We start from the raw sequence: 15,017 nt of genomic DNA on the forward strand, positions 1-15,017 counted from the left end.
CATAGACAAAGTTGTTTACAAGTGGAAATAAGAAATGTCATAATAAAATTAAGCAGTAGGTAAGGTCCCAAAGACTTACAAGTCACACAGTATAATTTATATTCCTAAGAATTTGTTCAGGCACCTTTTTATGCCTTGTAGCAAAAAATTCATCTGTAAAAAATTAATATAAGAAGCATTACAACACCTTATAAATAATTTATAAAACAATACAAAATTATAAAACTATAAAAAAAATCACTGCACATGAATGGTTTTACGACTGTGGGATGAATATATTTCTTTTTTATTCCACTCTGGAAGATTACTTTTATTTTATATTTTCACTGTCCTAGTTATACCCTCCCAATTATAGATCTCCGAACTGAGCAGGCCTTATGTAACTGCTGCTGGCGTATGTTTAAACATTTAACATCCATCATATGTCCTCTTGTTAACTTCTCTTCCTGGGGAGCTTTTCTTGATGGAATTTGGAGCAGATCCTAGGAGAATACAAAATCTGTCTAATCGATACATTTTTGGATTTCTGGGTTGTCGGTCTTTGTGTGTAGTTTTGGAGGTGGAGAAATGGGTACCATGATCTTGTTGGCATCAAAGATCAAGTTAGCTGTGGTCCAGTTAGCCTCAGACTGGCAGAATGGAGATGCCTTTACAGGCAAATGATTCCACTTGCAGGATTCCTTTTTGAGTTTCCTTGATGGTCGTCTCCTGCTTGGCACAGGAACCCTCCGGAGTGCGGGGTAGGGGATAGAGTGGGGACAGTCCTACCGTCGCACTGACACCGGCAGCAAAGGGGCCCACAGAAGAAGAAACTCACACTCCCATGGGGGAGGGAGAGCATTGGGGGGAGAAGAGGACATTTCTATTCAGTTGGGCAACTTGAGGTTTTTTTTTTTTTCTTTCACAGTTTACTTCTAGAGAGTACATGAGCGTGATTAGTAACTAATTACTCGGGAATATTTGCATCTAGACAGCAGGCGGATCGGTGGTTCCCTTTGACTAAACACATTGCACGTGGCCCTGCGGGAAAGAGCAGCTGTGAGCTCCACGTGGCCACCTGCCCAGCCATCCTCACGTCTCATCCCCTCCTTCTGGCTTATTGGGTGATTTTGGCCCACAGACCTTTGGAGTCGGTTATTTTGAAACCCGAACTAATCCCCTAGTTCTAATGGTGAAGGCTACTCTGATGTGTTAGAGAAGCTGCTTCTAGAATTTTCCTTGTAGTGGAGGTACTTCACTGTTACAACTTCTCTTCCCCTCAAGAACCCAACCCCCAAGCCTAATTGTTTAAATCCGTCCTCCAACTTTCTGCTTTCTGGCTCTCTCTATATACATATCCCCAAAACAATGGCTCCCCCCGCTGAAAAAAGTCTGCCATCCCTATTGGAATGACAAGAGTAGCAGAAGAGATGCGATTACAGGATGCATGATGGCCTCTAATGATCCAGTTACCATCCCTTTCTTTTTGGCCTGTTATCTTTGTGTGTGTACATATGGGTGTGTGCATGCTATGTGTGTGTTTTGACTGAAATCTTGAGACATTTCTTTGGCTATCCGACTTCTGAGAGAAATTGCTTTGCACAGAAGCATAACATAGATGTAAGTATTGAACCAAATGTGCAGTTTATGTTTATATTACAAAATTAGTTTTGGTCAGCTCTCCATGTACGTGGCCAACAGACTGAGAAAAATCCCAAGCTCTGGTGTGGACAGTGAGTACAATTACGGCTTATGCCAGTGTTGACAGTTCATCGAGCAAAGCCCTAGTTATTTCGGAGTCTCTCCTGCATTTCACTGGGATCTGAGTGGAAAAGACACCGTTCCCACTCTGTGGCCCTCTAGCAGACCCTGGAGGCCGCACACGAGGGAGATGGAGATATGGAGGAAGAATGAGAAATGCGAGCTCCATTTTCTTTTCTCAAACCCACAAGTCATAGTGAGAAGAAAGCAATGGATGCTTTGGCACACGATCCAGGACGTCCCCTCCCTCCGCCCCCCCCTCCAAAAAAACCAAAACCAAGACAAAGAAAAAAGAACCCCTCCACCCCAAATGAAAACCAACAGTGAGCCTCAGAGAATGGCTTCAACAACGGCACCCACCCCGCAGGTGGGGACAGAGATGGGTAAGACGGGAGAAATCAGGCTTCTTAATTTTCCTTTAAGTACAAATGTAAAAATTCGTAACGCAACTTTACACGCAGAGAAGAGTAGACCAAGGAGATCGCGTTCGCAATGCCATGTTTCTGACTTTGGTTAATAGGGTTTCAGAGTGAAATCAGCACTTGGAACCTGAAAGAACGAGTTCCTCCTCCAGGTGGCAGGCTTGTGTTTGCTTTGAACAGATACAAGTTTTTGTTGGTTGGTGGGTCTTCCCATTTTTTCTTTCTTTCCTTTTTTTTTTTTTTCCGTTTGTTTGTATTTTTTTTTTTTTTTTGGTTTGGTTGTTTTTCTTTTTCCTTAAAATGTGTTCACATTTTCATAATATACACAAAAAAGTTTGTGGTTATTTGGTTTAAGTCCTTTAGAAAATTGGCTTCGGGGAGGCGGGCGGGCCAGGGGACTATGCTACCGCACACACCAGCAGGTATGGTGTGTGCCTTGTTAAAAATTTTCAAAAATTGTTTTTTTCTTGTTTGTTTTTTTTGTTTGTTTTTTGTTTTTTCTAACTTTTTGGAAAACCAATGGACACGTATAAACCATTCTGTCCACTTGGTAGTTTTCTTAGTCTTTTTACTTACAAGGGTGATGACTGGGGCTCTCTTTCGATTTTATTTTCAACGTATTATTCTTAATTATCATTATTCTCACGAATTCTGAGCTGTGGAGTCCGAGGGCGGAGCTGGAAGTTTCTGCGGTTTCGCTTCTGCCTCCGGGCTGGGCGTCCGTTTAGGAGTTTTCCTCCAGAGAGTCCGTCAAGGGCTCCAGGGGGACCGCCGTGGCCGGCTCGTGCTGTTTTAAGCGCTTAATCGTGTTCTTCAGGGCTTGCCTCTTATTGCAGAACCAAACTCTAACTACTTCCCGGTCATAGTTCAGCTTCTCGGCAATTTCGGTCATTTCCTGCCCCGAGGGGTGTGTGTTCTTCTCAAAGTGGGCATTGAGGATCTCAAGGGCCTGGGGTGTGAAGGAGGTGCGCCTCTTGCGCTTTTTGGACGGCTCACTCCCGATAAACTCGGTCAGGTTCTGCATACCTGCTCGATGGCGGGCCTCAGCCTCAGCCATCCACCGCTCAAGCACCGGCTTGATCTTCTGGGCACTTTTAGGGGTGATGTCCAGCTTTTCAAACCTGGCAGGATACAAAAGGCCAGGGTTCAGTTTGGCTGTCAGACTGCTAGCTATAGTGTTCTCTTGGGCTTCCTGTGGTAGGAAAAAGTGGCTTCTCAGGATGGTGTGTCTGGGGGGAGAATTGAGAAAGAACAGTCTTACACTGAGTCCTCTGCCAGGGTGGGCCTCCTGCCTGCCTGCCTGCCTGCCTGCCTGAGCCAAGTCCCTCCGGATGAGCAGCCGGCTGCGAGGTAGCCCCCCAGCCCGCTCAAGCCAGCGCCCCCCGCCCGGCCCGCACGCATGCTTCATGCCCCGCATGCAGCCCGCCCCGCACGGCCACGCAGAGGGGGTGGGGAAGGGTGCAGACGGCAGGACCCGGGAGCCCCGGGCACCCACACCAAAACCACCCGCCCATCTTTTCCCTGCACGCGCTGGGGAGCTGAGCTTTCACCCCGACCGCCTGGCAATGGTCTCCCCCCAGTGTCAGAAGCCTCCAGGCAAAAATGAACCCCAGGAAGGGGCGTCGGAGACAACAGCTGTCATGTTCTTTCATTTAAAACGATTCTTTTTTGTGTGTTGCGTTTAGTTTTCCTGAAACTCCTCCCATGGACTCGGTTATGAAAATCTTGTATGTTACCGGAGTCAGGGATGACGACTGGGACGCAGCTCTTTTCATCTCTGTTTAGTGTCTCATTTTAATCTCTCTCTCCCTCTGTCTGTGTCTCCCTTCCCCCCGCCCCACGCCTGTGCTCTCTCTGGTAACAAACAATTTGCACCCTATGTCAGTTAACAACTTGCCCCCTTTCCAGGTAAAACACAGCCCGTTGCTGCTTTACTGGGAGGACGGGAGCAGCTGGACACCTTGTAATTGCTACGAACCCCCCCTCCCCGGATGTGCGAAGGCCACCTCGTGCCTTTCAAACGCTGTCCGTTGTAATGGTGTACTTTGGCACCAGGGCATCAAGCTGTGTTTAATGTGTGATATCTGCAAACTGTACTCCAATGATATCATTTTCTGGAAATGAGGTCTTCTATATATCAATCGCCATCAGCAATTCCTTGCTACACTGATTTTAAAAAGTATGAAGCATCTTGGGACAAAATTATATGGAGTGTTTTAAGAGGTCATCCTGGTATCAAATTCAGCCTCACGCTCAATGAAATATACCAAAGTGCCAATTGCCTTTCTTCCTTCGTTTGTTTATTCTAAATCCAAATTCAGGGCCCTCCAGTATGACGACCTCAGATACACAGATCCTCTCTTTTGGATCCCCTTTGGATACATGCTTTCTAAGCGTTCAGCCGTCCGACTGCACGGTACATCTTCCAGAACCAAAATGAACCTGCTCTAGCCAGTCAGGGTATGCTTCAGAAGGACGCTTGCAGGAGGACACAAAAGGACAGCCTTCGTTTCCCGGCCATAATCTTATTTCTGACACTGCATTTTAGATACTGTGATAAGCAGTGCAAAGAGTATCAAGTTTTAATTTGATTTCCATAGCTTTGCCTTCCCTGTAGAATTCAAGGGGTTATTTTTTTTTTTTCTAAAAACCCAACTTCCACTACTGATCAAAGGGGGAAAAAGTACATTTTGCTTTCAACAGAAAATGAACTAATCATCTCATGTCATTTAATGAGCTTGCCACAAAGCTCTAACTGTCGTGGTAACTTGCCACATACCACATTTTACCGTGGAAGCTTCAGAGCTTAAACTCTGGACAGCATGACAATAGACCTCACAGTGCCAGGGCATGAGGCACAAAGTTTGCAATAGGGATGTTCAGTGTGTTGGTGGTGTTTCCTTCTCTGTGTCTGTTACGGAGGGACTCGTCAGAGCTGTGTCTAGGAGTGTCCTAAGTGACACCTGGGTGTGCGGGCTGAAATGCAGATTCCTTCACTCCTCTTCAATAAATGTGAATTATTCCAATGTCAGATCTCCGTCTCTTTCAAGACTTTCATTTTTTTTTTTCTTTTGGTAGTTAGCTCCTAAAACTAGCTCACCCAAACACTAGAAACTAGAGAGAGGCTGTCAAGTCAAGGCATCTGGCATATTCTGTAATATGAATTCCCAGGGTCTCTCTCTCTCCATTTCAGCCATAGCTTTCTTGGCTTCCCTTGGGGAAGATTTTAGAAATCTACATATTCGATTGGGAATGCCCCAGACACTCTATGGGTGTTGGTGAAAACATTAGATGGCACTTAAGCCAATAAAAGGAAATCACATTTTAGGACTAAAAATAAGCCAAAGAGGACTTTAGCAAAAATAACAAATTGACAACTTAAAAAACCTGTGGCTGCCTTCATCACAAGGCTGTCAAGATGAAACGAAATTAATGTTTCCCAGCAGGGAGCAACAGTATTCATATCATTGATGCTGCTTGTTAGTGTTGATGTTTCTTTCCTTGTTGTTGGGAATAACATATACAAGCCCTGAAACAAATTTCCCAGCAGTAGTATCCTTGTATAGACTGAATAAAGGTTATTTTCTGCAGGGAGGTATCTTATAAGAAAAAACAGTAGGGGAGACCATAGAAGTGAGAGGATCCTATGGCGCTTTTTGTATTTAACAACAATCAATGGGTTTTATGGAAAATCATTGAGCAAAATGTGAGCTGCCAGCTACTACCCCATACTGATGTTATTTATAACCTTAGTCTTAAACTGCAGGAAAAGTACACTTCCGTCCTTTGGGGAATACATTAAAAGTATAAAGAGCAGATAAAAAGACAGCATTTCATGGATCACCAAGAACAAAATCCACTTAAATGAGTTTAGAGTTGGTTTCTTGGCTTTTCCTGATGGAGGAGGACTCATAAGGCATTGCCCAAGAGGGAAAAGCTCTTACAGAAGTGCCTTTGTTACCTCATGCATAAACATGGGATTAGTGCAACACACACACACACACACACACACATAGGCATGCACGGGGTCTGCTGCTGGCGGCTTGACCCAGATCAACTTGAACACAACCAAGGCTGGATTCTGTCATTTATTTATTTATTTATTTATTTATTTGGAGGGGTGAGCACAGGGTAGGCCAGGTTCTCATTACCCCTTTCTGAGCCACGTAAAGCAGCTGCTTCTTTGGAATGAAAAAAAAAAAAGGGGGGGCTTTTAGAGTTATGTCTGGGAAGGCAACGTTAAAGCATTCCTTTGCGGTCATGAGAGGGTTAATTTTCTTTTTAAGGTATTATTTCCTTGGAAGAATCCCGATAGCCATCCCTGGGCAGAAATGGGAGGAGTGTTGGGACTGGCAGCTTTACGGTGTTTGCTCGGGATACCCATCTGCAGGTGGGAGATGGGGGCTCTCAGTGGGGTAGGAGGGTGGGTCCAGAAGGAAGCTTCTGGCCCGAGGGGGGTGGGGGTTTTCCAATGACACTGCCTTCTTTGTGAGTTGACAGGAGTTATCAAGCCAGGCCCCAGAATCTGCTTTAGCACCTTCGTTTCTGTCAATGTCACCGATTCCAACGTATCAACCCCCCACCCCCCAAACTTAGTCCCCATACTCTACCCCTCCAGCTCTGCCCACCCGAAGAAGAAAAGCTGAGCCATGAGGACAAACGAGGCCCAGGCCGGCCAGGAGAGGTGACAGCACGTGGGCACGGGTTACCTGCAGATGGCCGACTGGCTGTACGCGGGGCCCTCGGTAGCACTGAGAGCCTGTCCCACCTGAGTCTGGGTCAGGCCAAGGGACAGGCGCCGGATTTTAAAAGCTTTGGCAAATTCTCGGATCTCCTCCAGATTAACCCCATCCACCTCACCCGCTGCCGTTTGAGGATCTGTGGAGATGTTTTTAAAAATAGGATCAATACGTCAACGCACATCCAAGTATTATCTGTTTGTTACGGTTTCTAAGAAAGCGGCTCTCTTTAACAGCAGATGCTGGGGAGACTGACCCTGTAGGACGTTCTCTTTGTCTCCCAATTGAGGCACCCAGGACCCCATCCTCAAGTGGTTACACCTCCACAAATCACCCTTCGGGATGTTTCTATCCCAGATAAAACCACGGGTAGTTCACCCACCGCCACTTTCATGATACGAGAGCCTGTTCCCCTGGGCTTAACGGGTAACAGCCAGGGGAAGGCACGAGCTAGGGGATGCGACTCCATTTTGCCTGTCGATAGGTTCAATTACGGTGCAAAAACATAAACATGGAAAGGTTTCAATGTGAAATGTCTTAAACTAGGTTCTTTAGGGCTAAAAATTGCCCTTGAAGAAAACAAGATTTTTGTTTTTTTTTTCCTTCACCAGATCACTGCTGCAGTCAGGCTACCAGATGGTAATGTTGTCTAATTTCTTAGTTCACGTTAGCCCCTCAGAAGAGAGCGCTTATGAAGCTGTGAGGATAATATTGTCTTTTTTTCCCCCGGTAGCAGTTTACTGACACGATGTCTTTGTCCCCTAAAAGGGCACATAATAAAAAATGCCTACTGCAGGAAGGCTCCTTTGGTGCCGGATAACGTGGTCAATTTAGGACTTATCAAGGGAAATGACACAACAGCTGGAGAACGAACCCCCCAGCTTCCCACTACTGATCCCCAGATAAATGATAAATGAAAGCGCACACCAAGCTGGAGACAGCATGGGTTGGGGATAGGGGAAGATTTCAAAGTGCCGCTCGCTCCTGCCTGGCGCGAAGCCCTTCTCCCTGAGAGCTGACTCTATTGTTCTCCACCTCATTCCTCGGACTTCGGTGAAAAGTTTTTCTCTTCCTCTTTCTGCACAATAATCCATCAATTTCAGTAAATTCAAGTACTTGTCTAGGGACTCTGGTGGACTAGATTCGCCTTCTGGGCTCCGGTTATCATGAAGAGAAATAAACATTTGCATTTCAAGGGCCAATTGTTCAAAGACTTTTAAATAAACATGTTAATATCTGTGGGGGGCTTGGAGCTTCCCAGTACAGATCCCCTCATTACAGGGGAAATGGAATCAGCAAGACGCTTCTGCACGGTACCTTCTTTATCTTCACATTCAAAAAAGTCCTGTAAAATTTTTGCACGTCATTCATCGTAAGTTTGTTGAGGAAAGATTGAAAAGGGGTACAACCACTGAGACCCGTCTGTGAGAATTTAAGAAATACTCCTGGGCAGCCTCCCGAGTGTTAAGGGGGAGCAGGAGAAATAGGGGAGGCAGTCCCTGCTTCTGTGGGATTTACAGTCTATAGGGGGTTGGGGCTCAATATTATGAATGAGAATCACCCATGAAAAATACCAAGCTGAGTAAAATCAAGAACTAATGGTGTCACCCCCACAGCAGCATTTACAGAGAAGCGTGGAATGACTGGAGGGAGGATTCACGTGGGCCCTGCCCCATGGGCAGCTGTCGCAGAATGGAGGGGCCACATTCTGGCCAGTGGGAGCCGCGTGCAGACAGGCAGGAGCAAAGCACCGTGGGGGTGTCTGCAAGCGTTTTGGCAGATTGGACTGGGGAGCTCGTGCTAGGAGTGGAGGCTATTTCATTGTAGGACATTGAGAATCTGTGTCCATGGCCAGGGGCAGAGGGTGACTATAAAACTGATTAAGATTAATTAAAATCTTGCTTCCCCACCACCCCCAAATTCCGCCCCCCAGGAGGGCTGGCAACCCTGGTTAAGGAGAGACTTGTTTGGGTTGTCCTTGGGAGCGGCTGCCCTCTGGATCTGAAATCCCACCAGCGCAGCAGCCTGGAAGCAACTTCAGGGGTTTGCTAAGGATTCTGGGAAGTCGTGTCCGTGCACACAGCAGCCTGGAGCCTCTTCTCTCATTTCTTCCTTTAAACATTCCTAGAGCAGAAGTTGCAAATGAGCAGCTTGCACATACAGCTCAGCTTTCCTAGAGCTTACAGGTTTTTGGAATTGCCAACATTTAAACATTGGGAGGTTTCTCAAGAAACACATCTCAATTTTTTTTTTTTTTAATGTTCTTTTGAAATGTTTAGAAGGTTTGGCTGCACCAGGCCTCCATTGGCACTTACTTGGGAACAATCAGTCAGCTTGAACTGGTTCTGGCTGCCCGTTCTGCTCGTCCTCCTTGGCAGGCCCCCCTTACACCCGCTGCTTGGCTCAGCCTATTTTGGGAACCCTATGTTCAGGTTGTGCATTCCCAATGGGGGGCGTTGTGGCCCCCCCAAGAGGCCCGTGGGACATAAGCAGTAGAGATGTGCTGTAGATCTGTGATATTAACGTTTTGCGGGGGAAGGAGGGCAACTGGCATTAAAGGAAGCATAAAAGGGCTTCTTGTGGGGGAAGAAAGTGATGGTAAAATAGTAGTCACGAAGATCTGGTTTGGAACCAAGCTGGCCACTTGGTACAGATGGGCGCAGGGAGGGAAGCCTGAGAGTCCTGGGAGGCTTACCAGCGTGGGCAGCGGAGGTTCAAAATCAAGGGTAAAAAATTGGAAACTGGAGAGTTTCCTTATAAATGCTATAGCTTTTAGGACGGTGCCTTCTTCCTTTGGCAGGACTAGGAGTTGCCTGATGGGGCCCAGGACATGCATTTTGAACAAGTACCCCATAGGATTATGCAGCAGGGGGTCCCTTGACCCCACAGATGGGGGTCTTCTCTATGTTTCTGGCCTGGCCGGGGCTAGGAGTGTCACCCTCTGCAAATGGCTGTCTTCTCTCCACTCTTTACCGTCCTTATTCACCAGGTTCCACGACACAGGAAGGTTGCTGTGCCACCTGCGTAAAGAGTGATGAGCCAAAAAGGCGCTGGGAGGGGGGACCCCGGGCCGACACCCCATCCCTTGCGTTCCCTGAACCCAACTCCTCTTTTTCTGGCAAGTGGCAAACGTCTGGACTGGGGTTGCCAGTGTAGTCCCTAGTTAGGGGGAGAGTTTTTCTCTGGGTCAAGCTAAGTAGTCCTTGTGGGAGGTAAACCCATTGCCTTATATTAGCTCCCTCTCTAGATCAACAGCAGTCAGTGGAGTCACCCAGCACGTGAGGGGCGGGTCTTTGATCTTGGAGACTACTGTGTTCCGCTTCAGCCCTGTGGTCTCTGCGTGTTTATGACTTGGGTTGCATTTTATGTAAGTCCGTTCTCTCTTACTTCTTCCCTTCACCTGCTGCCTTTCATGCTTATATCTCCTTCCTGGTTCCCGGAGACTAGCAACAAAATCTATGCATGTGCCTGATTACTGATGACAACCAGGGTTGACCAAAAGCTGTGGGCTCTTATTCCCTGCACTGAGCGGATTGTCAAAGCTGTCACTCTAAAGCTCAGAGAGGTCGGCACCTGCCCCACTGAGCCCAGGGTCCTCCATGGGGCTCCGGACGAACACGCGTCACACCAGGAAGCTGAGTTCCATCTTCCTCTTCTCACACATTTCCCCTCTTGTCTTTTTCCTCATTCTACTCAGAGAGCTGATGGGATAGGAATTCTTGTGAAATTTAAACAGGTTGATGATCTGTTGGATAAAGGCCCAGGGAAGGGAAGCCAGTATCTCCTTCTTTGCGTAACTTGTTAATGCTGGAGATGAGCTGCCCAGGTTTCTTCATATTATTTTTCTTACTCATAAAATCAGATGGTAAAATGTCTTACTACAGTTTTCTCCACGAGTCCCAAGACTACAAAGGCCTCACCATGCAAAGAAGGGGCCCACCCATGGGCAAAAATTAGTTTTACCCTGATTACAACATATGGGAATTGTTTTCACACTTTGGGAGAATTCATGAGGTGGTATTTATAAGATGTTTTTGAATTGATAAAAAAATTGATGCTTTCTTTTCCTTTTTTTTAATACTAAAATTTCTGTTTTAAACTCTTGAGGATCCACCCCCCCCCCCTCCGTTGGAACAATACTCTTCCTTAAGTGATATATGCTTTTCTGTCTGAGGAGGGGAAATGTACTGGGAGCCTCTTCCCTGAGATACGACGTCAACCCTCAGTCTGGCTCAGAGATTGACATTCCATCCTGGGACAGCTCAGTCTGGTTTTTCCATACCCAGTCTCCTGACTTGGGGAGATTGGGTTAATTTCAAGGAGAATTCTGGGGCCACCTTGATGGGGGCCTCAGAAAGATCTCTCAGATCCCTTCCCGGATCGATCCAGCACTAGGGCAACCCAGTCTGGGACTTCTGTGCATTGAGGAGAAAGTGACACCTTTTCGAGATGTTTGCTCCAGATGAAGTCAGACCAACAGATTAAGTATAGGGTCAGGAAGCAACAGCAATGACTGCCAGAGTCTGCCCCAAATCTGACCCTTGCTAGAGGAGCCAGAAGATCAACCCATACAGAGACTAACTGGCCCGAGATTTAGAATGAACTGGCATTGAAAACTGGAAGGATTTCATAAGCAGGATGTTTCCCAAATCAAATCTGGAATGCAAGGGCTGAAAAGCATTTTTTTAAAATGGTAACTAAATGCAAATTGGGTGAAAAAAATCCCGTTCTGCAGAATCTGGTTGTATGGTCCCTGGGTCCATACCAACCGGAGGGCCGAGAATGGACCAGCACAGATGCTTTTTTTGGTTTTGTTTAATTTTTAAAATTTAGCTTCTTCTACCAGTTAACGTGGACATCAGTGTAAGGGTTTGCTAAGTGGGTCGAACCATCACCATCCTTCAACATCATCCTTTGCTAAGTGGGTCGAACCATCACCATCCTTCAACATCATCCTTCAACATCATCAACAACCTCTGCTTATGGGATTTTTCTATGAATAATATGCAATTTTAAAGAAGCTGCCAAGTATGAATTAATAGACTTATGTAGACACCCATCTACTTTTTTATGCAATTCTCACAGCAAATAATGGGTGTATTTACCAAATATTTCTGAGAAATAAGAAACCGCCTGAGAATGGGCAATATAATTTGCGAGAACAGTTTACTTGCAATATGGCGACTTCATTGTGGAAAATGGTGGAAGTTGTGATCATGGGAATCAGGGGTGTTATAAGCTATCACCATGCATCTTTATGTTCACTTTATGGTTTGTTTTTTTCTGGTAATAGCCAGTGGTCCCTTGCTGTCTAAAAAAAAAAAAAAAATCAAGTTTACAGGCCAGGGGTTTAAAGAGTATGTGCTGAAAAATAATACAAAACCAAACTCAGCAAGGAATTAAAAAACAAACAAACAAACCAACCTGAAATCTACCTGTTTTTAAACAGTGCTGTGGAAGTCTTGAGCCAACTTGGGACATTTGTCAAGTCATTTGTTTGACTCTGTTCGACTTTCCAAAAGCCCCGCTTTTAGAAACTATATTTACCTCTGATGACTGTGGAGACCAAGCAAGGTTTAACACAGGGTAAGCTGTATGGGTACAGAGCACAGGTACCCACAGCAGGTGTTCTGGGGAGTAAGGAGTGTGCTTCTTTGGTGATGCTGAGCTAAGATGTGATGTTCTTTGCATATGAAGTTCCCATTATCATTGCTAAGGCATTAACTCTGGGTTCTTTTGCCTGGAGTGGGGAAGATTTGAGGGTGACTTTTGGTGCCATTTTATCTGGGATAGTGGCAAGTTGAGCAACGTTATGACAGTCTTTGACCGTGATGGGAGGGGGGGCGGTTCATTGACCAAGGTCTTGGCCACAGGTTCAAGTTCAATTTGACCTGGTTCCTTCTATGGCCTTGGTTTCTTGGAGGGATTTGTTGATTAACCATCCAACTCAAGAATTATTTATTCTAGGAGGTCCTTCTGTTCTGTTTCAACCTCTAAAACCAAGTTAACTATCGACTGTATTGCCATAGTCCTTGTTCACGTGTTGATCATAGCGTTTCTTTCTTTTGATTATAACTGTGCTTCTTTGTTACCAGTTCATGACCTCCCCCAGGGCAGAGAGCCCATATTACTTATTTTTGCTTTCTTAATTTCTATTCCCATGCTCGGCATATATATGGCACTGTGTTTTTATTTTTAAGTTGACAGCCTCTAACGAAACCACCCTTTCCCCCACCTGTAATTTAACCTGTATCACAACTACATCTGAAGTATGGGGTTAGGTCTCCCCACATGATCTAATCTGCAGATTTGGTGAAGATTCATCTCAGACAAAAATAATTTTAGGTGGATATTTCATGCTTGAATACAATTTCAAAACATGAACGATGTCTAGTTTTTCTCTTTATATTATCTCAGGGAAAGGCCTGTGCTTTAATTGTAAGGCATGGGTCCAGGATTTTAAAGAACTATTGAGGACTATTTAGGTAATCTGATATATATCGTCGTTCAAATGTCACTGGATAAAATTTAGGTGTGAACATCCTATTTTTTAAGGCAGCTGTGCTGTGTGGCGTGTGTATGACCCATTGAATCAGACTCTTTGGGTTATCATCCTGGCCCTGCCACCCATTAGATTTGTCACACAGAGTGTCACAACCTCTCAGCCAAGACAGAATGTGGTTCCTCGGACAGAAGATGGCCAAAATGGAGCTATCCGATGTCAGTTTCAAGATCTGCAAAAGAGGATTTCTATGACCTCGCTGTACTAAAATGAGCAGAGTACTGAAAGTGCTTTGAAAACCCTACTTTACAAATCAAGTCTTAAACAGAGATTTGTTGGGGAGAATCAGCGTTAGAGAAATTCTCTGTATATCATTCATTGTGTACTTGGGGTTTGAGACAGAAAGAAGTCAATTAAATGACATGCCCAAAATTGGCAGCAATTTTAAGGCAAGGAATGGGTTTCTGTAAAGTCTGACCCCCCATGCGACTGCTAGAGCCTCTCCTGTATCTTCCAGAGAAGGTTTCTCATTCAGGCTCTGCATATGAGTTTGGGGTTTCCTGCCTCAAGTGCATATGGTAAAGGAGTCTCTGTCCCCATTCTTTATATCTTATATCAGGATATGTAATATGGTTCACTCATTATACACCCAGAACTTAGATGCCCCATTGGCAACTGTGCAGTTGAAATTCCATCTGTCCCACCACTCTGTGATGGATTTCTGAAAAAGGCTACTCCTTTCCTGCCCAGTTTGAGACAAATGATGAGAGAAAGCCTGGTATCATCCATCCGTCTGTCCGTGTGTTCAACCACTCATTCATCTCCAACATGGACTGAGTGTTTAACATTGTGCAAAATACTGTATTGTGGGGTGATTTGTCCTTTATTTCATATTTAACTTATTTGTTCTTTCTGTTTCATTTCAGTTCCTTTTCTTTTAGGACCAAAGCTTAACAACCTCTCCTACACTTATGACCATGTTGCTATCTACAACTAGAGTATTTTGCAGAAACTTATGCAGAGTATTGAATGGGAATGACATTGAAACCTTTTCTAACACCTCTGTGAGGAGTGTCTTTATCGGGGAAAATCTGGCTATAATTAAATTAACTTTCGTTAATTTGTGGTTTTGTTCCAGTAAAACTAGAGTTTCTGGCCCAGACGAGAGGGGTTGTATATGCAAACATCCTATAATAACTGGTTGATGGCCACTCTGTGTGCGCCCTGACACTGTGTTTGGTGTTGACCCATCTTTGGGGTCAGGAGCCTCCAAGCTAGTTGACACACTTGGGCATTTTAATATCTTCCCATAATTCCTCATTCTTTTCTCCCTTCCATATCCTTCTTGCTGGAATTATCCATGCACTTGAATGTACATGTATGTATGCACGCACATATATATTCTTTTTTTGCGGGTGGGGTTGCTTGCCTGGGGTGGGCATGGTAATCCTCCGTTTTGCTTTGCATTACAGATATGTGAAGATCCCTGCTGTTCCCATTATAACAAGTTATTCATGACACCTAATCAACATAGATACTCAGCTGTATCCTTATTTTACAGCCCAGATGTCTATGAAGTACTTTAGCCCTTTAAACCTGTAATTACTGGATTTT

General features: G+C 45.2%; 1 protein-coding gene across 2 annotated transcripts in view; it reads right to left on the minus strand.

Moving 5' to 3' along the window:
* Window positions 1-2,886: 2,886 nt before the first annotated feature.
* The window catches only part of POU6F2 (POU class 6 homeobox 2), a gene marked incomplete at both ends in the record, with an annotated part of 470,710 nt that continues 458,579 nt past the window's right edge, over window positions 2,887-15,017 (minus strand). The window contains 2 exons of one of the 2 annotated variants that reach the window (XM_080818777.1): window positions 2,887-3,391; window positions 6,872-7,040. In XM_080818777.1, the coding sequence (XP_080674903.1) occupies window positions 2,887-3,391; window positions 6,872-7,040 (674 nt within the window). The remainder of the gene's footprint in view (window positions 3,392-6,871; window positions 7,041-15,017) is intronic. The other variant, XM_080818778.1, reaches the window with a different exon arrangement.

This window comes from Martes martes (assembly GCF_963455335.1).
Source record: "Martes martes genome assembly, chromosome: 11".
In the NCBI taxonomy this organism is placed as follows: domain Eukaryota; kingdom Metazoa; phylum Chordata; class Mammalia; order Carnivora; family Mustelidae; genus Martes; species Martes martes.